The 26814-nt window shown below is 43.5% G+C and overlaps 1 protein-coding gene across 1 annotated transcript in view; it reads left to right on the forward strand.

Moving 5' to 3' along the window:
- LOC101161694 (alpha-parvin) overlaps positions 1–16266 on the forward strand; it is a 34295-nt gene extending 18029 nt beyond the window's left edge. The window contains exons 6-13 of the mRNA XM_023955424.1: positions 2486–2601; positions 2777–2835; positions 4589–4608; positions 4688–4749; positions 6479–6547; positions 6644–6745; positions 14979–15051; positions 15769–16266. Of these exons, the coding sequence (XP_023811192.1) occupies positions 2486–2601; positions 2777–2835; positions 4589–4608; positions 4688–4749; positions 6479–6547; positions 6644–6745; positions 14979–15051; positions 15769–15845 (578 nt within the window). The 3' untranslated portion in view covers positions 15846–16266. The remainder of the gene's footprint in view (positions 1–2485; positions 2602–2776; positions 2836–4588; positions 4609–4687; positions 4750–6478; positions 6548–6643; positions 6746–14978; positions 15052–15768) is intronic.
- Positions 16267–26814: the final 10548 nt, after the last annotated feature.

Raw genomic sequence — 26814 nt, forward strand, 5'->3', positions numbered from 1 at the left:
AAGGAGGAAAATGATGCATCATGTTTGTCTTTTCTGGGTAATTGAAGCTGAAAATCAGCTTTTCTCTGCTGCTCCGTCAGTACATAGTGTTTCCCCCGTGCTTTTGGAACAGATGAAGTAAATGAAAGATTTTCTCTGTGTTGCTCTGAGCGCACATGTTCTAGATCTGAGCAAAAATACACGAGGATTTATCAGAGTGACTTATGGTCAATTTCAACATGTTGGTATTTTCAAGCATGAGTTTGCCGTGCCAAAATTTAAACCTTTGCTTTTATTAAATAAACAACAAACCACTCAAAACCTGGCTGTGGGATTTTGACCAAAAATCAAGTCGGCACTAAGTAGAGCAAGAAGGCAGTTTAGTTTTCAATTGATTCAATTTGATGCAGTGAAAGTTTCAGTGTCACTGTAGTGAAACGGGAGAAGCGTTTGAGTGGAATCAACCATCAATCATATTGTTTTGTACCTCAGCTCGTCACTGTCGGGGCAAACACTTGAATCTGGGCTTTGTTGCCTGGTAACTGTTCTTAAAGGCCAGCGTTTTCTCTGGCTTACATCGACTTGAAATATTGTTTTCCTGCTCCGAGTTCTCGCTCCGTTGCTGCGTCAGACAGATACTCGGCGTAACACCGAGAGCTACAGCTGAGCTTCAGTGATGCGAAAAACAGCAACAAGGCACTGAACGGGCTCAAGTCTTTAGCGTTCATTCATGGTCATCTCGGCTGTGGGGTCAAAGCAGAATGATGTATACTTGAAAAGCTCTGGTCTACCGTGGGAATGAAAGGTTTGGGCACCCCTGGTAAAAAGACCCCAAGGAAAGATGGAAACATCTTCAAAAGGCATCAGATATTGTTGTAAAATGTCAAAAAATAGACTTTCCATCATTCACACTTTCAAAATAACGGAAAATAAAATACTGAAGTGTGCAAAAGTTCGGACACCCTGCAGAATTAGTACCTTGTACTGCCCCTCTTGGCAATTATTACAGCTTCTAAACACTTTTTGTAGCCAGTCAAAGAGTCTCTTAGTGGTTGTTTAAGGTATCTTCATCCATTCTTCTTAACAAAAGTCTTCTAGTTCTTTCAGACTTCTGGTATGTCTGTTACTCCCTGCTCTTTTCAGATCTATCCATAGATGTTTATCTATGTGAGGTCAAGTGATTGGGAAGGCCATGGTAAAAACCTCACTTTTAATGTGTGCCAGCATGGATTTGGAGGTGTGTTTAGGATCATTATCCGTTTGTAGAAGCCTACCTCTTCATCTTTTTCACAGATGCCATCAGTTTAGTGTCCAATATTTGCTGAAATGTTGTTGAATCCATTTGTCCTTCTACTGGTGAAATGTTTCCTGTGTCCCTAGCCGCATTACAACCCCAAAGCATGATTGATCCACCCCCATGCTTAACAGTTGGACAGAGGTTCTTATTTTTAAACTCCGTGCTCTTTCTTCTCCAAACGTACCTTCTCTTAAAAAAGTTCCATTTTAACCTCGTCGGTCCACAGAACCTGTTTCCAAAAAGCATCTGGCTTGTTTCTATGTTCATTTTCATATGGTGAGGACATACAAGAGGGTTTCTTCTGATTACTGCTCCATGAAGACTGCATTTGTGTCTCTTTATTGTAGAACATTGTACCACAACTCCAAAGTCTGCCAGGAGTCTCTCTGGAGGGATCCTGCAGTCAAACGTGGCTTTGGACTTGCTTTTCTCACAATCCTGTGAGCTTTTATGTCAGAGATATTTCTTGGTCGTCTGGTTTTTGCTTTAGCTTCCACTGTTCCCATTTACCGTCGTTCCAAACAGAGGATACTGACACCTTTTGTCTCAGATTTTGCCATCTTCTTATACTGTAGCCTTCTCCTGCTTTGTGCGGATCAACCATTTCCAGTTTGAGGGTTCTAGACAACAGCTTGGAAGAACCCATGATGCTGATTGGTGGGGCAAAGGTCAGATGACTTAATTCAAATCTTTGAGACTGTGAACAATCCATGATGCCGTCTGGTCTCAGCTTGTCCAAAGGAGGCAGTGCGTGCTATTCATTCTGCAGGGTGCACACTGTACCTTTATCTTAACTGCTACAGTCCCGTTCACCCAAGCACACACATTCACACACTGATGGCGACTCCACTGCCCAACACTGGCACCAACCTATAACTACCCGGACCAATGGGGGGTTCAGTGTTTCGCCCAAGAATACTTCTACAGATGGATAGGCAAGGCAGGAACCAAACCTGCGATCTTCCAACCAGAGGTCAACCGCTCTTCTTATGCACTATGACATTCAGTAACAACACTTTACATACCCGCTGATACCAAAACACATTTGCATGATCCTAATTCCTGAGGAAATTCAGGGTTTTGTTCAGTAGAACTGGACCTTTTGAAGATCCTTGTGTGCCATTTCTACAACTAAACTCCTAAAGCTGTAAATGCATCAATTCCCTGCCAACGTTCTCCTTTTTGTTGTTGTTTTTCTTTCATCATCAGCGGTTCATGCCAAGAGTATAGTGGCCATCCTCCACCTGCTGGTGGCGCTGTCACAACACTTCAGGGCTCCAATCCGACTGCCAGACCACGTTTCTATACAGGTGGTGGTGGTCCAGGTGGGTTTTGTTTTGTCTTTTCCAGAAGGTTGTTCATTTAGTAGTGCCTGCTTACTTTGTTGATTTGGAAAAGTTCCTCCTAAGTTAGAGCTCTCCTTCAAATTCCATCCTTGACTTTTTATCCGTCTGCTTCACAAACGCTCTCTACAAAGTCTCCTCATTTGATGTCTTCCAGAAGAGAGAGGGCATCTTGCAGTCCAGGCAAATTCAAGAAGAGATCACTGGAAACACTGAGTGAGTACTCTTCACTGTGTGACTCTTAAAACACAGCATAGGTTTTATTCAGATGCACAGTCCATAGAAACTAAAGCTGGTGCGACGCGGGACTTCCAGTAAGATGGCATAGAGGAGAAACTTTAAGTCTTGAGCTCCTACACTCGGCTTTACCAAAAAAAAAAACTCCACAAATACAACTCTGAAAGAAAAACAATTACAAGAGAGGATATGAGTGGAGGAAACACGCAGCGGAAGAGCAAAAAAAGACAAGAACGAACTGACCGACCTAGAAAACAGCGAGCAGGAGATGGAGGAAGCAGCTAGCGAAGCTAACAAAGCTAGCATGGACAACGAAACCCAGCGCGGCTACAGCGACACAAAGCTAATGCTAGACGGGTTTGCAAAAATTAGCAGTCAGATCCTCGACTTGGACACGCAGGAGTAAAGGACCAATTGAAACAGGAAATATCTTCCCTCAGACAAGATATGGACCGACAAATCAAGGAACATCATAATATGCTGGAAAATCATGAAGCAGAGCTCGCGAAGGGCCCAGTCACACATCGCAAGCCTGGAGGAATGCAACACATAGGCTAAAGGTCCAAAGTTATAACAGCGCAATGGAAACCGCACAGGACTTAAAGAAGAGAGGGATTGATGTCAATCCACCAAGCAACGAAAGCACCAGGGGACCAGGCCAGATCCAAGCAGCAGAGGGTTGGCAGCGTGTCGGCGGGACAGCGCGGCGTGCACAGGAAGAGGCTTCAAGAATACCAACGAAAACAAACACAATGTGTTTCTGAAAGCACCTGGTGGTGCTTTCGCTGTCTGAGCCTCCTAGATGCTTCCTTCCTCACATCACTTGTGTGGAAATGCTTTTCTCATAGTGTTCATCTCATGAAGATGACAGATCTTCAGATTTCAGTCCATCCGGCCGCATCCTGTGTCTTCACGCCAGCTGTGACTTTCCCGCCGCATCTGTACACAAGAGACGCCGAGTGTAAAGAGAGGAGGGCTGTGCTCATGTGACGCCTTGTTAACTGAAAAATTAGACATTTTCAAGGACACACAGTCTCACACAAGGTTGTGTTTTCCTGTGAGGCTGTCCTGCAGCCTGACAGCAGCAACCAAGGAGATAACAGCAGGCCGGCGCACACCAGTTTGTCATGGCAGCTAGATAGACTAATAACACACACACACATGCGCAATCACAGTGGAAACGGTGTTATGACCACACCACCAGGACTGTTGCCCAGGCCTGCCTGCGTTTGCCATCCCAGATTACAGCGTGAAGGTGTGTGAGGGTGCTTTTGTGTGTGTTAGGCTGCCATGTCTTCCTGGCCTGCCCATTGTGATATGTTTTCCTCCGGGACTCTGGCACAGCCGCGGTTCCATCCCCTCCAGAACCTCCTCCGTAGTGCTAACATTATAAAAATGGACAGAGGAGCTGGATGCACGTTTGTGCACATCTTCATTTGTTGTAATCCGGCCCTGCTGTACCGCTCCTTTCCTGTTGAGATTGGTACACTGTGCTGCAGAATGTGGTCCTTGTGATCGTCCCACTGATGATTCTGCACACACGTCCATTGTTCCTCAATTGGTCAGACCCACAATCGTCATTGTGTGTTTTTCTGCCACATTCTCTGCATTCCTCTGCGATTGAACTGGATATGGACGTCTTTTATTCGCTCAAGTGTGAAATTTTCTGTGTAAACAAGCAGAGGCTGCCTCTGTTGATGCCTGACACTTTTGTGTTGTTGTTTTTTTCCAGGGCCTTCTCTGGCAGACATGGTATGTTCTCCAAAAACAGCTTTTAAACCCAACTCTTTATTCTTCTTCAGAAAAGTAACTTTTGTCTTGACCTCTGCAGAGCGCGATGCCTTTGACACCCTTTTTGACCACGCTCCTGATAAGCTGAATGTCGTCAAAAAGGTAAACCACAAGAAATATCCTTCAGTTAGAACAGAATGCATTTTTAAAAAATCCATCAGAACGCAAGTTTTTTTTAAATAAAATTAAAAAGAAGGCTCATTTCTGAAAAATAAGACGTTTGGCTTTTTCAGTTCAGCCTGTAAATACAGTAAAAAGTAACATTTGCTGCTCGCCTGTAATTCTGTCAGAACGCATGTAAAATTACTGCCCTCTTATGTGCCGACGAGCATAAAAAACAATTCTGCAAAGTAAAAGAAACACTCCACCCTTTACCACTCCTGTACTCTATAAAGTCCCACTCCGATCATCTTTTGATTTATTTTCAAATCGTTCCCAGTGGTCTTTTAATTAGGATTATGCCGTTTTTAGGCAAATCCCAAAACCTGTAGGACATAGTTGTGTGCGCGCGCGCGTGCGTGCGTGCGTGCGTGCGTGCGTGCGTGCGTGCGTGCGTGCGTGCGTGCGTGCGTGCGTGCGTGCGTGCGTGCGTGCGTGTGTGTGTGTGTGTGTGTGTGTGTGTGTGTGACCCTATTTGCATTATTCAACATTGCAGCTGAATCTTAAATTGTAGCTCTGTGCTCCTCCTGAGCTGCTTTAGGCTAAGAACTACCCTTCTGGAAATTACCGACGGATAATATAAGCAACAATGAAGTGGGAACAGAAGTATCTGTTCTATTCTCTTACTCTATAACCGACAGAAGCAACAGGGGTTCAGTATCTTGCCCAAGGACACTTGGGGGGAGGGCAAGGCGGGAACCAAACCTGCGATCTTCCGATCAAGGGGTCAACCGCTCTACCTCTGCACTACAGCCTATGGATTAAGCTAGCTCTTTAAGCGAAGTTTAGCATTCAAAAGCTAAGGTTTCCTGCACTGCTCACTACTTAGTGCGCTATAGGGCGTCCACATTTTTGATGGGCTGTCTGAATACCATTCCAAATCCAGTGCACTGGAAATTTCCCAGAAGTCTGCGCAATAAAACCAGTGTGCATTGATGCTGATTAGATTGGCGAATATAGACCACAATGCATTGCGTTTACAATATTTTTCACTTGGGGAAAAAGTGTCTAAATGTGTTTTTTTTCAAATCCTCCTAGTTTTCATCAGAACTCTGTGGATTCATAAATACTCTTCATACAATGTTAATATTTGTTAGGTTTTTGACAAGTAGGTGAATTCATATGTGGTGTTTAAAAAATAAGTGTGCACGTCTCTGAATTGTTTTTCTTTTAATCCAGGCCACTGAATGGACTTTTAGGAGTTGGGGAGTAGTGAGGGAATTCAGATGAAACATAATTTGGAAAAATCCTTATTGTTAGGTTTAAGCAAGCTTGTCTAACTAACGTTTTTTTAATACAACTGATTTCCACATACATTTATCAGCAAGGTAGCTGTGTTGGCATTAACGGCACTTATTTACATAATTTTGTCCTATTTACTGTTCTTAAACTCTAAATGATGTCATCTGCAGCTGTCTTGCGGAACCGTTAGTTAAGCAATAACAGCAACAAGTATCAGTATCAACGCACACAAACCTATTCCACAGAAAATGCAATCAATCTAACTGTATTTGATCTCATTTTGTCTATTTTATTTGAAAGCGTATATGTTTCAATCTCAACATTTCTTTGCATTTTAAACCTGCATTTCCTTGAAAACATCCTTTCCCTCCGTCAGCACAGCTACAAGTCTTTTCGTTTTGAATCTGTTTCTCTGACTTTTTCTGTTTAGACACTGATCACCTTTGTGAACAAACACCTGAACAAGCTCAACCTGGAGGTGTCAGAGTTGGACACGCAGGTGAGAGTCCCACCTGAAGCTTCATATCAGAGAGCAGAGCTTCCAGCTCCGAGGCTCCTTGTTGCTTTAGATGAAGCTGACGTGTTCATGTCCCAGTTTGCAGACGGGGTCTACCTGGTGCTGCTGATGGGGCTGTTGGAGGGATACTTTGTGCCTCTCTACAACTTCTTCCTCACTCCAGAGAACTTTGACCAGAAGGTAAAGCAGAACCCCTAAAGCTGACACTTTCAACCAAACTAACAAAGACCGCCGCCGTTTCAGGAGCGCGTCAGACCTGGGTGGTTTCAGGTGATAGGAAGCCTCTTTTAGGTGAACGCGTTTCCTCATCAGGTCTGGGATTTGGGTTTTAATTGTCTTTTATCCAACTTATGTACATTATAACTCATTCAAATAAAAATGGGCTGTTTTATATACAAGACTTGATTGAATAAAATAAATAAATTGTCCAAATATTGTTTGAATTGTGAAAAATACAGTCAGGATTGTAAATATTTGGACAGAGACACATCCATTCCAATTTAGTTTCTGTACATTACCTCAGTGAATTTTAAATAAAACAACTCAGATGCCATTGAAGTGCAGACTTTCAGCTTTTATTCCATGGGTTGAACAAAAAGATTGCATAAAAATGTGAAAAACTAAAGCATTTTTAAACACAATCCCTTCATTTCATGGGCTGGTAAGTAATTGGACAAATGACTTCCATGCTATTGCATGGGCAGGTGTGGGTAATTCCCTTGTTATGTCATTATGAGTGACGCAGATAAAAGGCCTGGAGTTGATTAGAGGACTCGTGCTGCATTTGGAAGATTTTGCTGTGAACAGACAACATGCAGTCAAAGGAGCTCTCCATGCAGGTGATTAAGAGTTAAGTCATTAAGATGAGAAAACAGGAAAAAACCATGAAACCAGAAACTGCTACAGTATTAGGAGTGGCTAAATCAACAGTGTGGTACATCCTGAGAAAGAAGGAAAGCTCTGGTGAACTCAGCAATGTAAAAAGACCTGGGGCCTCATTTATAAACGTTGCGTACGCACAAAAGAAGGCGTACGCCACTCGCAATAATTGATATTTATAAAAAGCAAACTTGACGAGAAAATGTGCGGTCCTTCATGCAAGCTCTGACCCAGGCGTACGCACAAAAACGGGTGAAATGAGAAACGGGGACACCGTCGGCAGATGGAAGAAACACGTGAAAGTGACAATGACAATACTGCCTCTCAGAAATAACATGAAGACTTCACAAAGCTTCTTCTTCTTTCTCTTTCGGCTTTTCCCATCAGGGGTCGCCACAGCGAATCATCCTTTTCCACCTCACTCTATCATGGACATCTTCTACCCTAACATTAGCCAACTTCATGTCCTCTGTTAAGACATCCATGTATCTCCTCTTTGGCCGTCCTCTTGCCCTCCGGCCAGGCAGCTCCATCTCCAACATCCTTCTACCAATATATCCACTATCCCTCCTCTGAACATGTCCAAACCATCTCAGTCTGGCTTCTCTGACTTTGTCGCTAACACAGGCAACATGAGCCGTCCCTCTGATGTACTCGTTCCTTATCCTGTCTAACCTGGTCACTCCTAAGGAGAACCTCAACATCTTCATCTCTGCTACCTCCATCTCAGCCTCTTGTCTCTGTCTCACTGCTACCGTCTCTAACCCATAGAGCAGAGCTGGTCTCACCACTGTCTTGTACACCTTTCCTTTGAGTCTTGCTGACACTCTTCTGTCACACAACACTCCTGACACTTTCCTCCACCCGCTCCAACCTGCCTGCACTCGCCTCTTCACCTCTTTTCCACACTCCCCATCACACTGAACTGTTGACCCCAAGTACTTAAACTCCTGCACCTTCTTCACCTCAGTCCCCTGTAACCTAACGCTTCTACCTTGATCCCTCTCGTTCAGACACATGTATTCTGTCTTACTACGACTGACCTTCATGCCTCTTCTTTCCAGAGCAAACCTCCACCTCTCTAGCTGTTCCTCCACCTGCTCTCTACTCTCACTGCAAATTACAATGTCATCCGCAAACATCATTGTCCAGGGAGATTCCTGTCTTACCTCGTCTGTCAGCCTGTCCATCAGCATAGCAAACAAAAAAGGACTCAAAGCTGATCCTTGGTGTAGTCCCATCTCCACCTTGAACTCCTCTGTCTGACCTACAGCACATCTCACCACCGTCATACTTCTCTCATACATGTCCTGAACTACTCTGACATACTTCTCTGCCACTCCAGACGACCTCATACAGTACCACAGCTCCTCCCTCGGCACCCTGTCATACGCCTTCTCTAAATCTACGAACACACAATGCAGCTCCTTCTGACCTTCTCTGTACTTTTCCATCAACATTCTCAAAGCAAAAATGGCATCAGTGGTGCTCTTACGGGGCATGAAACCATACTGCTGCTCACAGATCTCCACCTTCTTCCTAAGCCTGGCTTCCACTACTCTTTCCCACAGCTTCATTGTGTGGCTCATCAACTTTATTCCTCTATAGTTGCTGCAGTTCTGCGTGTCACCCTTGTTCTTAAAGATCGGAACCAGAACGCTTCTCCTCCATTCCTCAGGCATCTTCTCACTCTCTAAAATCCTATTGAACAACCTTGTTAGAAATTCCACTGCTGTCTCTCCTAGGCACTTCCATACCTCCACAGGTACGTCATCAGGACCAACGGCCTTTCCGCTCTTCATCCTTTTCAGAGCCTTCCTAACCTCCTCCTTTCCAATCTCTGCTACTTCCTGCTCCACAACAACCACATCTTCCTCCCTTCTTTCCCTGTCATTTTCCACGTTCATCAGCTCCTCAAAATACTCCTTCCATCTTTTCTGTACACTCTCCTGGGTTGTTAGCACCTTTCCATCTCTGTCCTTAATCACCCTTATCTGTTGCACGTCCTTCCCATCTCTGTCTCTCTGTTTGGCTAGCCTGAACAAGTCCTCCTCTCCTTCCTTTGTGTCTAACCTGTCATAAAGCTCATCGTAAGCTTTCTGTTTGGCCTTTGCCACCTCTCTCTTCACTCTACGCTGCGCTTCCTTGTACTCCTGTCTACCTTCCTCAGTCCTTTCTACATCCCACTTCCTTTTAGCCAACCTCTTCCTCTGGACGCATTCCTGTACTTCCTCATTCCACCACCAAGTCTCTTTACCGTCTTTCCTCTTTCCAGATGACACACCTAGCACCTTCCTACCTGTTTCCCTGATAATCTCTGCTGTAGTTTCCCAGTCATCTGGAAGCTCATCCTGACCACCCAGGACCTGTCTCAACTTCTGCCTAAATTCCTCACAAGTTTCTTCATTCTGTAGCTTCCACCACTTGGTCTTCTTTTCTGTTTTCCCTCTCTTCTTCTTCCTGACCTCCAGAGTCATCTTACACACCACCATGCGGTGCTGTCTGGCTACACTCTCTCCTACCACCACTTTGCAGTCAATAACCTCTCTCAAATGACCTCGTCTACATAGGATGTAGTCCACCTGGGTACTCCTACCTCCACTTCTGTATGTCACTCTATGTTCCTCTCTCTTCTGGAAGTAAGTGTTGACTACAGCCATTTCCATCCTCTTCGCAAAGTCCACCACCATCTGTCCCTCCAGATTCCTTTCCTTCACACCAAACCTGCCCATCCCCTCCTCATCACCTCTATTGCCCTCACCAACATGCCCATTAAAGTCTGCTCCAATAACAACTCTCTCTCCTCTGGGGAAACTCTCTATGACCTCATCCAACTCACTCCAGAATCTCTCCTTCACTTCTAACTCACAGCCAACCTGTGGCGCATACCCACTGACTACATTCACCATCACCCCTTCAATTTCTAACTTTAGGCTCATCATCCTGTCTGAGACTCTTTTCACCTCTAGAACACTGTTTACAAACTCCCCCTTCAGAATCACACCTACCCCGTTTCTCTTCCTATCAACACCATGATAGAACAGTTTGTATCCTCCTCCAATACTACGTGCCTTGCTGCCCTTCCACCTTGTCTCCTGCACACACAGTACATCTACCTTCCTTCTCTCCATCATGTCTGCCAGCTCTCTGCCTTTCCCTGTCATTGTGCCAACGTTAAGAGTCCCTATTCTCAAACCTATGTTCCTGCCTTTTCCCTTCTCTCTCTGGCCACGTGCCCTTCTGCCTCCCCTCTTTCTTCGACCAACAGTAGTCAAATTTCCACCGACACCCTGTAGGTTAACAGCATCGGTGGCGGTCGTTGTTAACCCGGGCCTCGACCGATCCGGTATGTCTAAAGTGTTGTGGATGATTCGCATGGTTATTTTGGCAATTTTTACGCCGGATGCCCTTCCTGACGCAACCCTCTCTATTTATCCGGGCTTGGGACCGGCACAGAGGCAACTGGCTTGCAACCCCTGTGGCTAGATTGAAGACTTCACAAAGCAAGTCTTACAATTAACAGCTACACGAACACCCGTTTGATCGATCAGCAGTGAAACAAACAAAAAAAATCAAACCAAAATTGCAATAGAAATTCAAATGAACACTTATTTGCAAAAAGAAAAGTGAAATATGTTCTACAATATTGGCATGTTGTGCAATTCATCCTCATAAATAATATAGTTAACAGAACGAAATAATGTACAAAACTGATATTCTCGTTAATGTGTCCGTCTGGCGGAGCAGATATAGGTGCAATTAGACAGACAGACAGACAGACAGACAGACAGACAGACAGACAGACAGACAGACAGACAGACAGACAGACAGACAGACAGACAGACAGACAGACAGACAGACAGACAGACAGACGCACTAATTGTCCACTGGGGAAAGTTGTTTTCATATTAAAACATTTCTTCATAAGCTATGGAATTATGGTATTCATGGATATGCCTTTAGTTTGTTTTATTTTTGATAAAACAATGTATGGCGTATGTCTCAACCATTCAGAAAGCAACAAGAAATTACATTTGCGCTGATCAATTTCCCATTTCCACGTGGATTATTACCGACATCTGTAGCTTGTCAGATGTAATTAAATGGATGGAAATAAAATGCCCCATCACAATGCGTAATGACGCACAATGGCTGATCTTGCACTCTTAGAAGATGTGGCAAATGGAAGATTTCGGAGTGAACGCATCTTTAGACAGCAAGAAGACTTGCTGGCAAACGAGGACGAGTGGCTTATGAGCTGGTTCCGACTTCCTCGAGCCGTCCTCTTGGACCTCTGCGGGCTTTTGGGCCCGGCGTTACAGAAGAGTACTCGGAGGAACCACGCGTGTCACCCGGTGCATCTGGCGCTCCGGTGCCACCACCCCCACCCCCTACCCCCCCAACCCCGGTGGCAGAGACACTCTGGCAATGGAGCGCTAGATGTTTTTTTGCCTCGACTTTGATGTCCGACCATTTCTTTTTTATTTCGGCCACGGTCCGAGGTTGTGAGGCTACAGCATTTACGGCGTCTGCCACCGTTTGCCACTCACGGGCCTTTTTGGCATTAGTAATGCCCACACTGTGCCCTCCAAACAACATTTTTCTCCTCTTTTCCACCTCGCCAACGATAACTTCTACTTCACATTGAGTGAAGTTACGTATTTTTGATTTTCTCTCAGTGTTTGGCATGGTTTCGCAATCAATGAATATTAACTTGTGGGCGTTTCACGGACTATTTATGGGCAACTATGGGTGTGTCATGAAGCCGCAAAAGCTGCGCTACATTTAAAATCGGTTGTGATTTATTAAGGGAAAGATGCGTAGGATGTGCGTGCGCACGGTTTTAGAAATCCGAATATTTCTGTGCGTACGCACGTCCTATGTTTCATCCGTACGCCACTTCTGACGCAAATCCTACGCAAAGTTTTATAAATGAAGCCCCTGGACGTCCACAGAAGACAGCAGTGGTGGATGATGGGAGAATCATTTCCATGGTGAAGAGGAACCCGTTCATAACAGCCAACCAAGTGAACAACACTCTCCAGGAGGTAGACGTATCAATATCCGTGTCTACCATCAAAAGAAGACTGCATGAAAGTAGATCCAGAGGGTACACTGCAAGATGCAAGCCACTCATAAGCCTCAAGAATAGGAAGGCTAGATTGGACTTTTCTAAAAAGCATCTAAAAAAGCCAGCACAGTTCTGGAAAAACATTCTTTGGACAGATGAAACCAAAATCAACCTCTACCAGAATGATGGCAAGAGAAAAGTATGGAGAAGCTCCTGATCCAAAGCACACTACATCATCAGTAAAACACGGTGGAGGCAGTGTGATGGTCTGGGCATGCATGGCTGCTAGTGGCAGTGGGACACTAGTGTTTATTGATGACGTGACACAGGACAGAAGCAGCCCAATGAATTCTGAGGTGTTCAGAGACAAACTGTCTGCACAGATCCAGGTGAATGCAGCCAAACTGATTGGCCGGCGTTTCATAATCCAGATGGACAACGACCCAAAACATACAGCCAAAGCAACTCAGGAGTTTATTAAAGCAAAGAAGTGGAATATTCTTGAATGGCCAAGTCAGTCACCTGATCTTAACCCAATTAAGCAGCATTTCACTTGTTGAAGACTAAACTTCAGACAGAAAGGCCCAAAAACAAACAGCAACTGAAAGCCGCTGCAGTAAAGGCCTGGCAGAGCATTCAGAAGGAGAAAACCAGCATCTGGTGATGTCCATGAGTTCAAGACTTCAGGCTGTCATTGCCAACAAAGGCTTTTCAACCAAATATTAGGAATGACCATTTGGTTTTCAGTTATTTCATTTGTCTAATTACTTACAAGCTAATGAAATTAAGGGATTGTGTTTAGAAAATGCTTTAGTTTTTCACATTTTTATACAATCTTTTTGTTCAACCCATGGAATAAAAGCTGAGAGTCTGCACTTCAATGGCATCTGAGTTGTTTTATTTAAAATTCACTGTGGTAATGCCAAGAAACTAAATTAGAAAGAATGTGTCTCTGTCCAAATATTTATGGTCTTGACTGTGTCTCTTAAATCTGGTTGTGTGATAATTCTAAAAATGTTTGTTTGTAAATAGATTAAATAGTTAGATTTCATTTTGATTGCACCAGTAGCACCGCCCCTTTTTTCATCATTATATTTTCTAATTAAAACAGAATTCCTTAACAGCAGAATGCTAAAAGAAGTGGTTGATTGTTACAGATGGGAGAGGCGGAGCTGCGGTCGCTGCGGTGCAGCATTAGAAAGCTTTCAGCCAGGTTCTCATGTCCAATTATGGACACCAATACAGAGTGTGAAACTGGAACAATCAATCAATCAATCAATCACATTGGGCAGCGCGGACTGCCCTCTGGTAACGGGCCAGGCTCAACTGATCAGCTGGTTCTTAACACACACACACACACACAAAGTGTGAGTTCAGAGGTGATGGTGCTTTTGCTGCAGCAGCCCCCAAACTTTGCAGCCCCCCCATGTCAGACTGTTTGTTGAAGTCTTACTTTCAAGCCCACGGTTTAAAAGCAGCTCTTAATACCACAGAAATGTTTACTCATCTTATCCAACTTGATTTTGTGAGATTGTGGAGATGATTCAATTTAATTCAATTATACTTTATTGATCCCAAAAGGGGAACATTGAAGAGCTTTATAAATGAAGGTAGACTGGAGTTTTTTCTAAATGTATTTAAAGCTTTCCTTTTTAGAAGACTCCAAACCTACAGGTTCAGCTGAGCTCCAACTGTGATTAGCGACTCCTCTCCGCAGCACTGTGGTGTTCTGCACAGGCCTTCTTCAGGGACAGCCTCCTTTTGGGCTTCAGCCAGCATCCCCTGCCAAGCTGCTGGTAAAATAGGCCTCGGTGCTCGGCACCAGCACCGCCTCACAAGCACACAGAGACGGTGCTGGCCCGGAAGAGCGGCCCTCAGCGCCTTTAATCTCCTGCTGCACAGAGGAACACTGGAGTGCTTTGCAGGCCCCCGTGTGTGCGTGGCGGGTGTTTGAAGGCCAGAAACCCTGCAGTGTGTTTGTGTGTGTGTGTGTGTGGGGGGGGGGTTCAGGAAAGCCATCCTGCTTCACGTCAGAGCGGATCTCTCCTCTGTCAGATGGACTAAGTTCACAAACGGTTTCAATGGGCAAAGCTTCTAGTCCTTCCCCATGAGTGCACACACACACACACACACACACACACACACATGCACACAGCACAACAGGGGTGAATAGAAAGAGTCTTCCGGCGCCCCTGCCCCTTGATTGGTTTTCCTCCTCTCACAACTGTCTTTTTTCTGTGGCTGTGGAATCGCTCCTGTTTTGTTCCTCCAGGTTTTCTCATCAGGGAGCCTCGATTTCAGGTGTTCCTGCTGTCGTGTGCTGGCTGGACAGATGGGGACCCCTCCCTGGCATTAGGGCTCTTCCCTGGATAACCCCGGCTGCACTCTGATGGCTCGCCACGTTTCCACGTGCAGCTGCAGCATCTCCTCTGACTGCGTTAACGTGTTCGTCTGTCTGCGCAGGTCCACAACGTGTCCTTCTCCTTTGAGCTGATGCAAGACGGCGGTCTGGAGCGGCCCAAGCCCCGCCCCGAGGGTACGCCGCATGTTTACATCACTTTGGCTCTCTTGTAGCTTCACTTGTAGCCTTATATTTAGTGCCTGGATTGAATACTTTCTGTTTTTCTGTTGTTCAGTCGTTTTATTGTCCTCACCTATGAAAGCCTTGATGCAGCAAGTTATCGTCGTTTCAACAGGATTTTACAAAATAAGAGCATGAATGGCGGTCTAGCGGGTCCTGGCCTTAGTCTGACAGCTTAAGACGGATAAATGTACACAATGAATCATGTTTGGAGCTCAATCTGTGGGGTGGAGGGGTTATAAATGTATGGATTCCACAGATTTATCAGGTTTTACAGCAGTTCTTCACGTGCTTTGATTAAAAAAAAAAAGAATTTAAAGCTTTATGCTTGTTTAAATGAATGATTTTCAATTTCAGGAAATTAAAAGTTAAACCTGGAGAGCGCAAGAACAGTTTTTCTTTTGGGCTTTTAAAGTAAATTTGACCTTTTTTTGTCAATTTGTTTTGGGTAGCAGCAATTAGGAGCTACCAAAAATACATATATACATAAATACAAACATTTAACACAATAGAGGTAAATAAATGAAATTTAAAAACAGATTTGAGCCAGTGGGTTCTCCAGGGTCATTAAACAGCAAAATGGCGCACTAAACGATAATGACATGTATTCGTCTGGTTTCTCAGTGTTTCTTTCATGAAGCCTTTTTTAAATGGATGCTGGTGTTTCTGCAGACATCGTGAACTGTGACCTGAAGTCTACGCTGCGCGTCCTCTACAACCTCTTCTCCAGGTACAGGAACGTGGACTGAGCTCTCTGTGGCTGCAGCTTCACCTGAACACACGCCACTTTCTGCACGCATGAAGGCCTGCAGCTTTTCTGCTGCAGAGCTCTTCCACTCACCATCATGTATTTATTTGAGATTCGGAAACTGTTCCGTCTTTCTTAAGTGCCTTTTTGAGCTCAACCTCCTGGATGCTGCGATGGATGAGCTCCTTTCTTTTTTCTTTTTGCTGTAATGCTACAGAAGAAAACATGGAAGCCAAGTCTTTTTCTGTATGTAGATGTTTAGTTGTAGCTGAACTTGCATAAAAGCGTTGCAGATGTGGGACCAGCTCAGTCTGACTGAATCTAACTGCGTTTTTGCTTTCCCTCCTTTGTTTGGAGCATCAAACAGGCTTTATGTTCAGATGCGTTACATGTAATAAACAGTTCTTTGGCTGAACGCTGAACAATTTCTCCTTATTATTTCTGACCTCTCAAAGCCAGCCAAGAGGAATGCTTCTCCAACAAAAGAAAAACTGGGGTCAGAGTGGTTCCAATTTTGTTGGCGCAGAAAGACAAGTGAGCCTCCACAACAATTTTCTTTTCACTAAATTGATGGTTTGTTAGAAAAGCAGCGCGAAAGCTCTGTGAATGGAAGGTGACCCCGGAGTGGCTCCAGGAAGATGGCACACTGGCTGAATGTGTGAAATGCTTCATTCTCCTTACATTCCACAGTAACCTTTGTGGGGGGTATTATTGATAATGTTGCAGTGCTGCAGAGGCATTTGGATGGACATGTTTGTGATTCTTCTCTGCTTTTCAATTACTTTTAGTGTCCTATGCCCCCAAAACAGGAGAATTAAGGGTTAAAGTCAGTTTTGTGTTGAGGATAAACCCTGAGGTGAATTTACACGACTCACAGTAAGTTGGGGCTATAGTGAAAAACTTAGTGGATGTTGTAGACAGCGTCTGTTGATGATTGGGTTCGATTGAACCGATTCGGTAGGCTGCTGGGACAAATAATCATAAACTTTGAATGGAGAGTTTATTTCCGACTCTAAGTCCACCCAGATTGGTCTGTCATCTTTGTTTAATAAAAGTGTTGTTATTTGTGCACTGGTGAAGGCCTCTTTGGAGAACTGCAAATTTGGTAATCTTAATCCTCTGAATTCTATTCTAATCTGGAATTTGTTCAAAGTAATTCAGGGCCTTTTCCCAGCCCAACTAAAGCTGTTTACCATTTTCTCAATGGATTTAATTGGATTGTGGAAATGTAAGTGGTAACATGTTAAATAAATAGTTCAGTTTTGGTGCTATAATAATTTTTATTGCCTGGACCCTACCCCATAATGAAATCTGCAGTTTATCCCTACCATTCAGAAATACATTTATTTTATTGATTGTTGGTTCAAAGTTATCCTGTATGATATTGTCCAATCTCAGGTTCAAAAGTAAACCCAGGTATTACAGATTTTTGGAGTCCATGGTAGCTTCAAATCCTGAATCTGAGTATTCTAACAAGATTTCGATAGAGGCATTATTTCACTTTTGGTCCAGTTAATCTTGAAGCCTGATAGCTCTGAATATACCTTAATTAGGTTAAATAAGTGGGGTAATAACTCTTGGGGATCTGAGAGTAAAAGCATTATGTCGTCTGCAAAAGTCAGCGTTTTGTTATCAAGGCCTCCCTCCCATTGTTACCCCGTTTACTGAGTCAGTCTGTCTGATAGCTTGTGCCAGTGGTTCAAGTGTACTAATAAAAAGAGGGATCCCCCTGTTTGGTGCCACGTTCCAGATTAAATTGTGACGATCTTAATCCATTAGTTGTTACGGCGGCCTTTGGGTGAGTGTATATCATTTTAATAACTTCCCGAAAGGATATTCCAAATCCAAAAACTCCAGGTACATATTGTAGGTAATCCTAGCAGACCCTGTCAAACGCTTTTGCTGCATCTAGCGACAGAGCAGCCACTGAGCATTTTAAGTATTGGCATTTTCAGATTAAATGTGAGAGGCGCCTTAAACTACCAGAGGAATTTCTGCCCTGGACAAAACCGACCTGGTCAGGTTTAATAACTAATCCTACAACTTAGTTCATTCGCCATGCAAAAACGTTTGTTAAAAGTTTAGCGTGACAGCACAAAAGGCTTACTGGTCTATAGCTCGCAAACACATCAGAGGGTCTTTCCCTTTTTTCAATATGACTGTGATTGAGGATTCAGTCATTGAAGGAGGGATATGATGAGAATCAATAGTCAGAATTTTTGGGCCTAGTTCACAGATGTATTTTATTTTAATTTCTTGGGAATGCTGTCTAAGCCTGGTGTTTTCCCATTAGGTGAAGTTTTGACAGCTTTGTCCAGCTTTTCTAGAGTTATTGGTCCTTCTCATTTGTTGGCATTCTCTTCCGACAGTTTAGGGAGGTTTAACTTTTCCCAAAAAATGTCCGCCATTTTTAAATCAAATTGACCTTCACGATAGTATAATTTTCATAAAACTGTTTAAATACTATATTAATACTATATTAATACCTGTTACCTGCTATTTAGCACATATTTAGCTTTAATTAGATGATTAAGTTTAATCATCTGAAGAGGAAGGCTTTTCACAATATTCCTTCTCTAATTTCTTAATCTCGCCTTCATATAAAGCTGTTCTTTGTCTGTCTTGTTTTTGGATTAAAGAGGAGTGCTGTATCAGAATTCCTCGGATGTAGGCTTTAAACCCATCCCATATAAAACCTTGTTCTGTAGTGTTATCGTTAATCTTGAAATATTCCTTGATTTGGTTTTGCAGTCGTGCACAGAACTTGTTATCATTTAGTATACTTGTGTTCATCCTCCATTCCTTAATCCTTTCTTGGGGGGCCCTCAATTGGAGGATTAAATCTATGGGGCTGTGATCGCTTATTGCCATGGTACCAATATGGCACATTCAAACACTTTCAACAAGAGAGTGTGAGAGCAGAAAGTAATCTATGCTTGACTGAAAACAGAGTGTCTATTTGAGGAAAAGGAGTAGTAGATTCAGCAGCCTCCACACAGCTTTACATACCGCTTTTATTGCGTCCTGGGTTTTGCTCACTCTTGGGACAGATTTCCCGGACCTATCCAGAAAAACATCCAATACTTGGTTAAAGTCTCCTCCCATAATAATGAGGTAATCACCAAAATCCATAAGAGTTTTCTTTAGTTGTAAGAAGAATTCAGGGTGCTCTACATTGGGAGCGTATACGTTCCCAAAACGTATAAAAAGATTTTTCAGCAAGACAACCAATCGCCCTTCATCATCTTTAAACATTTTCTCCACGTGGACCCTAAGATGTTTAGAAAATAAAATAGATACTCCCCTCTTTTTCTGATTGAAGTTATTGTGAAATGCTTGGCCCACCCGCCTGTCTTTTACTCGGAAAGTGTCTTTTTCTAGTAGGTGTGTTTCCTAAACAGTGATTACATCTGAGTTCTTTTGTTTTAAATATTGTAGTACTTTTTGTCTTTTGGTGTGTGAGCCTCGGCCTTTAACATTCCAGGAAGGTATTTTAATTAAGGTGCCCATAACGAAACATTATTTAGAGTCTGACAAGATTAGAACAAACTCAATCTTTGTAGTGCAGTAGTGGCGCCCAATAGGAAAAAAACTGGCTAAAACAAACCCGCAAAAAATATAAGCAAGGAAACAAATATAGTCCTTGCGGGAAAAGGAAACCTTAGTCCTTGTGACAAGCATAGACGTCTTCTGACAGAGAAACGTTAGTCCAAAAAAACCTACCGTAAGTAACCAGTTAAACATTGGAGTTTTCACCAAGATTCATTATTGTAATAACTAAAAGAGCTGCGCTTTATACATAAATATTGACTACTAAATGAGAAATTTAGTATCATTATATCACTATAGTCATAACTGACAAAGGTAAGCTTTATACATTTGTATAGTCTACTAAATAAGAAATAAATAACTATTAATCACTGAAAGAGCTGCGTTTTATACATTAACATTGCCTACTAAGTGAAAATAACACCAATATATGTATCCAGCATTTCCCTGTCCACCTCTTTAGGTTTAAACCATGTTCATTATTCCACATCTGGGACTTAGTGTCTGTCCACGCACCTCTTCGCTGCTGCAGCATCTTCAAAGTGGAGGCGGTCATCTCTGAGTGCAGTTACCGCTGGGAACTGCATGGAGAGGTTCTCTTTGCCCGGCACACACGTCTGACCTCTGTGACTTCATTTCTTTGGCTTGAACATCCTTACTGAAGTCGGGGAATATTTCCACTTTGCTCCCATTCCAGGTAAACGCTCCAAGATCTCTGGCTCTGTCTCGAACTTTCTCTCTGACCGAAAAGTATAGAAATCTTACCAGGATGTGGTTCTGGGGTCCAGAAGAGCTGCCTCCTCTGTTCTCTTTAATCACAGTGGGAATTCTGCGGCCTCTCTCAATGATAATCTGGTTTGCCTCCTTGTTGTTTGGGAATGAACTCCGCAGCATGTCCATCACGTACTCTGTCACACTTTTCCCTCTCTCTGCATTCTCTGGCACCCCTTTGATTCTCAGGTTGTTCCTTCTGCTGGAGTTTTCGTGGTATTGCACCCGCGCCTCAAATTGTGCAACTTTATTCTTCAGCTCCGTAGTAACCTCTGTGAGATTAGCGTTAGCATCCTCCAGTTGTGACACTCTGCTTTCTGTTTCACCAATCCTGTTGCCGAGATTAATATCATCAGATTTCAGCGAGTCCATGTTGTTTTTTATTGTGGTCACATCGGCCCCAACCTGTTGTATTCTATCCTGAAGATCATGATTCATGTGGAGAATTTTTTTTATAACAGATGGGTCAGCGTCGCTTTCTCTCCATTGCTCCATGCTAGTGCTAGCTTGTTCCTGGTTAGCCTCATTAGCCCCTGTCCACGGGGTGAGCATTTGGTCAATTTTAGGACCCTGATCACTCTTGAGCCGCGAGTTTTTCCCTTTGTTCATCAGCTCCGATTATAGATGCATGATTTAAATGTTGATTTATTCTTATGGCGGTATATAAACATTTGTTAATTGGTCCAATACGTCTGTGCCTCTTCAGCACGCACCCTTTCCTTGCCGCTTCGCCACCGGAAGCCTGAATTGGGATTTCAGAAATCTTCAGATGGAGCAGACTGAGATGTTTGGTGGTTTTGTTTGTATTCCGGCTTTACATCTTGTCCTCTTCATTGTTGTTGTCATTAAAAACCCAGCAGATGAGGCCCTCATGCCAACCAAACATCGCTCTCTTGGTAGCTTCCTCACAGAAAGCTCCTAAAACCTTCCTATCATTTATTGGAGAATGGATCAGAGCTCTTCCGCAGTGATCCTTCATATCAGCCGTGCGCTGCAGCGCGCTTGTAATGATGTTATGCAGTAACAGTATCCGGTGGTGATTGCCGTCTCAGATGCTCTCATGTCAGTCTCAACAGACCCAGAGGGATCTGAAAGCACGTTACGTTCATTTCCTCTCGGCTCCCTCGTCCAGGGAACGATTCACTGCTTCAGTTATTACCTACTTACATTATGGTTATTGCATTATCTGCGGATTGTTTCTCCGTGCGTGGGGTCGCAGGAGTACGCAGCCACATTCCTCTGATGGAGAGGGGCTTTCAGAAACTTCCTACAACCAGTTGTAGGAAGTTCTTATGTTCTTGGTCTTATGTTGATTCTCTGCTCTCATTCAGACCAAATGCAGTGTTTTTACAGCTGTGTGGTTGTTTTGGGGGGGTAAATCCTCAGAGGAGACCCTGACAGGAGAGCGTGTGTTCTGGTGTGTGTTGGTGTGAGGAGCTGACAGAGCGTGCATGGATGCTGGGATGAAGGCCAGCAGAGGCCAGAGCCTGTTTTTCTGATGTGCAAGAACGCATCATCATCTGTGTTTGTTTCTGAGGGTTTCTAATGTTTCTGTGCTAAGATGCACCTCCAACGTCACTCTTTCTCAAGCCTGAGCCCTGCATGCCTGCATGCCTGCATGCGTGTCCTGTCCCTACTCATAAGCTTCTCTGACTAAAATACAGCCAGAGCTGGAAGTATCCATGTGTTCTGCTCTTTATCTAAATTGCAGCTAAAGTGACATCACACTTTACCCACAAGTCTGTGCAAATGACCCCGCATGATGGGAGAGGTGCAAACATGAGCACCATGGGAGGTGATGGAAAAGGAGGAGCAGTTGAAGCCATTATCAGCCGCTGTGACTTTAAAGCAGAGCCAGTGAATCTAGAGGGTTCTTGGATACATGTTTGTGTGTGTGTGTTAATGTGTGTGTGTGAGGTAAGACCCAAAGATTATTTTTTAGTATTTTTTCTCATTTCATTTCATTCTTTGGTCTTTCTGGAACATGGTTGTCATTTCCACCACATCAGACGTTTGACTCTTATCCTCATCTGACAGAGTGACCCATTCAGATTATTGATTTTTGGATAATGTGTTCTACAGATTCCAATTGTCTTTCTAAGAACCATTACACAACCATCAGCAGATCCGTCATGATCAGGCAAGTGGCCAAGAACCCAGATGCGTGGAAGAACCTCTCAGAAGAAAGTCCCAAAGTGATTAACAAAAATTCACTTCTATTTCTGGAAAAGCACAGAGTTCATATAAACGCAACAGTCATCAGCATAGCTGATCTGAACACAGGAGGAGCCCACACCGAGGAGGCAGGAGGGGCTTTTCAAACGCAGTGCAGTGATTCGCAAAGTGCAGGCAGCTGTGACAGCTCAATGGAGATCCACAGAAGGGTGGGCGGAGTCACAGTCAGCCTCCACTCAATAGATCAAACGAAAAGACAAAGAACCAAAACAACATAAACTGTCTTTAAATAAAACTCGTCATTTTCAAAATAAAACCAATAGACCCATTTTAAACTGCAGGGTTTTGTTTTCTCATTGAAATGACTTTCAAAATTAAAGTTTGATCTTGACTGACACAAAAGGACAATAACACTGAGGTGAATGTCACATGAAGTAAACTCCAAGCTTTCTTCTTCAGTAGTGGCTGGATAGATCAGTTGGTTGGTTGTAGGACTGTCACACCTGGGTTTGCTTCCTAGGGTGTGCATCCGGCCTAAAAACTCTGCCAAACCACCTGTACGAATCGGTGGAAGCTGATTTGCTGTGGCGGCTCCTGGTGGGATAAGACGATGGGTAAACAACAACCAAGCTTTCTTCTTCTTTTCCTGAAGTAAAACAAGAAGTACCAAACTTCAGTTACCCAAACTGACCAGTAGAGGAAAATAAGAGAGTCAAAAGAGGATTTTCATGTTTAAAGGTCCAACTTTACTCCCCAAAAAATGTATATACAATCTGTTTACAGAAGCCTTTTGATGTTTACTAGTCTGTTTCCTGTTGCCCGGTGAATTGGATTTAAATCTAAAGTTTGGATTTTGTTAGATAAGGGGATTGTCTTTTTAATTGTCAGGATGGTGGATCTATGGATGGACTCAAAAAAACGTACATCACTTTGTTCTAGCCAATGACTGAAGGAGAACTGGACTGAGTGACCCCAGCCCCTTCAAGCTCCAAACAGGAAGTACCCGCTGGCTCCAAGAAGCCAAAATCCCATAGACTTCTATACAGAAAATAGACAGCTGTTACTCTGTCATTACATTGGTCAGAATAACCATTCCTGATCTGATACTTTTTTAACATGTTCTCAATATTCCTCATTTTTTCACATTTCTATAGAAAGTGGAGAAGCAATAAAATGCAGCATAATCAATATTGTGTGTGGAGGTAGATGAAAGTCAGTTATTTCACAGCAGAGTGGGGAGTTCTGCTGCATAATGTAGTCGTTTTGTGGGTTTTTGTTTTTTTTCTCATTGTGTTTTGTTATCTTTGTGTGCACATATTAAGGATAACACTGTCGTTTTGCACAATTTCACTTAAACTGCCAACAAGAAGTTCACAGAGAACTTAATGGATTGAAAAGTGGGGGAGACAATATGTTGGAGATAAGGGTTGGTGCAAGAAACTTACATATGTACTAAATAAACGTTGACTTGACAAATCCCATGAAGAAATAAGAAAGTGACAAAGCAGAACATGCACAATCCCCATAGGAGGAGGCCTGGAGATCAGGCCACACCATGTTTTCTCTTCAGTCTTGGGAAATGTAGTGACTTTGTGCATTAACTGCACATGTCAACATGTATTTCTGTCTGCCTTTTCTTCCACCAGTTCCACCTTTCAGACTCATCTTTACACAAAAAGAAGCTTTGTTTAGATCTGCAGACTGGCGGTTCCAAAAGAGTGAAAGTGCTTGGAGGCTCTTTTTTCTCTCTCTTTCTCAGAAGTCAGCCATGAAAATGGAGAGCCTTAACCTCTGTCCTCGAGCTGCTATCTTTTATGTCTGCGCTATATTCTCTGTGCAGGTGTCAAACAAATGTCAGAAAATTCTAGGAAACCTGCTGTACGGAAGAAAACGGAGCATTTAAAACTAGAAAAGGACAAGAGGCTGGGTGAAGCTGAAGCTGCGACTCACCTCCCTTTTTCCACTGAGTTCATGGTGGTGGTTTTGTGTTCAAGTAAAAATCTAAGTAATATGAGTGTCGAACCAAGTAACCTGTGAAAAAGACTGAACACAAAGAGTATGAATTGTTTTTTTCATCACATCTGCCCGTGGTCCTTATTCCATGAACCTCGTGTTTGTGAGAACGTACTTGATGCTTCTCACAGTTGTTGCACCAGAGTCCCACCATCTGCTGTGATCCATCAACCATGTGTCCACAGTGTCCTGCCACTGCAAACCACAAGCTCTTAAAACCTGCCCCATCATTTCAGGGGGATCTGATTTGTAAAACCTAGCAGGGTTATTCCATACATTACTACATCGTCACACCTTTGGGAGGAGGGATGCCTAGAGCTGGTTCCATTTGAAATGGACGGCTTCAGGTCTGCTCTCCCAGTCTAATCAATCCTTACCATATCCAGCATTCAAACACACATTCACACCTAGGGACACTTTCGATTCATCAGTTAACCTATGTAGTATGTTGTGGACCGTTGGAGGAAGCCGGAGTGACCCGAGAAAACCTGCACATACAGTACATGTGGAGAACACGCAAACTCCACACTGGTAGAGCCCTGCCGGGATTTGAACAAGGATCTCCTCGCTGTAAGGTGAGAGCACTACACCACACTGTGGCACAGTGTAGCCCCAGTATCAAGTCATCTAGTGGATTTTTCTCTCTAGAACTACTTTCTCACTTGATCTCTTACAGAAGCTGCAGGTAAAGGAAATACCGGTAGATGTTGTGTTTTCAGTCAAAGCTGCAACAGTTATCAGCGTTGATCAATTCAACAGAGCCTTAGCCACACCCATTTTTTATTTTGTCATGTGAAAAAGTGGAGGTGGACTGGAGCAGAACTAAAGTTCTCTGTTGTTACCTTCAATGCAGCTCCAAAGGCCTGAAAATCATGCAGGGAACCAGAGAGACCAAAGAGGAGGACACGGCCATGATGGCTCAGGTTTATTAGGATTGGTCAGGTGTCCTGAAAAGGAAAAAAGCCAAACAGAGCCGGAACCTGAGACAAAATGAAATAAAGTGGGACGGCGGCAAACCGACCAGTCAGAGTCAGCACCTCCCTCTAACTGTCTATGACATGTCTGCCCAACCTGGAGATGTACCACCCTACATATCTCTGTTCTCTATGCACTGAGGCTGGATGTTTTCCCCTTGGCAAAGAAACTTTCCAAAGACGTTTTGCTACTTCCTGGGTTTTAACTTAGCGGTAACCTATCACGTGACCGAGACGAGCGCCTTGGCCGGAGTCAAGAGGAACATAGACGGATGGAATAGAGAATCGGGCAATTTTTCAAAATAAAACATTTTTCAGATTCCGAAATAAATAAAACGGAAGTCATGTAAGGTATTTGCTATTTCTCTGCGGCCTGGTACCAAATGACCCACAGACCGGTACTGGTCCGCGGCCTGGGGGTTGGGGACCACTGCTCTAAAACAAAAACTAGATCTCCAAAAAAGTCCCAACTGGATGAAAAAAACAAACCAGTAATCAATTTTCTCACTTGCTTTGTAATCGTACTGTCTTCAGCTGTTGGGTCTGGTCCAGGAGTTTGTAACCCTTAACTCTTTATCTTTATGAATGAAAGCTTTTCTAGCTAGTTTATAATTTAAGATAAGCAGCTTCAAGGTTAAAATACTCTTTAAAAGCAGAATTCATAACTCAAAGGGGTAAAGCGTCTGCGTTGCCTGCGAGATACTGGTGGCTGCAGCTTGAGCGTCTGACTGCCTCAGATCTGCTCACTTTGTCTTTTTACAGGAAGACTGCCGCACTAACGCACAAACACACACACACTTAACAAATTGTTTAATAGAAAACGACACACATTCTCAATGATAGTTTGCCACATATGGAAGGATGCAGGTAAGTTACAGTTAGCGAGCTCAAGGCTGCGGTGAAAGAAAACACCACTGCAAAGAGCGAGGGTGCATGCTGCTGCGCTCCGGGGTTTTCACGCTCACAGCTGACTTTCTCTGCTCTATAATGAATTCAATCAGGTGAGCACTTAATTAATTTTTGCACTCAAGTGCTACTTTTATTTCTGATGAATTATCTATTCAGAAAGACATGCTGCAGGAACTGAAATGTGTCAAGGTGCAGTTTTGGTTCTTTTGTGTCACAAGTATTTTCTTTTCTGAACACTTTCATTACTGCTGCTCTAAAACATTCACTTCCTCCCTGATCTGTATACTTGATCAAATTCTCAGGAAGATGGCAAAAGCTGGTTTGCTTTCAACTTTTAACAAGTCTATGAAAAGAAGATTTGTTCTTTTCCTGATTTTTTTGTTTTTTGCATGTTTGTAAAAACCGCACATGCTTTGGTCCTGTACAGCCGTTTCTGCTTCTTTTGAAATCCACTGTCACCTCATTTGTCTTCCTCATAATGGAGATGAGTTGACTGTTCCCACATCCTTCACAAAGCTCTCCGCCTGCTTCCTATGCCTGGGAGCCTCCTCTTCATCGATCCTCAACTGTTCAGTTTGT

This window comes from Oryzias latipes, chromosome 6, assembly GCF_002234675.1.
Source record: "Oryzias latipes chromosome 6, ASM223467v1".
Taxonomy (NCBI): Eukaryota; Metazoa; Chordata; class Actinopteri; order Beloniformes; family Adrianichthyidae; genus Oryzias; species Oryzias latipes.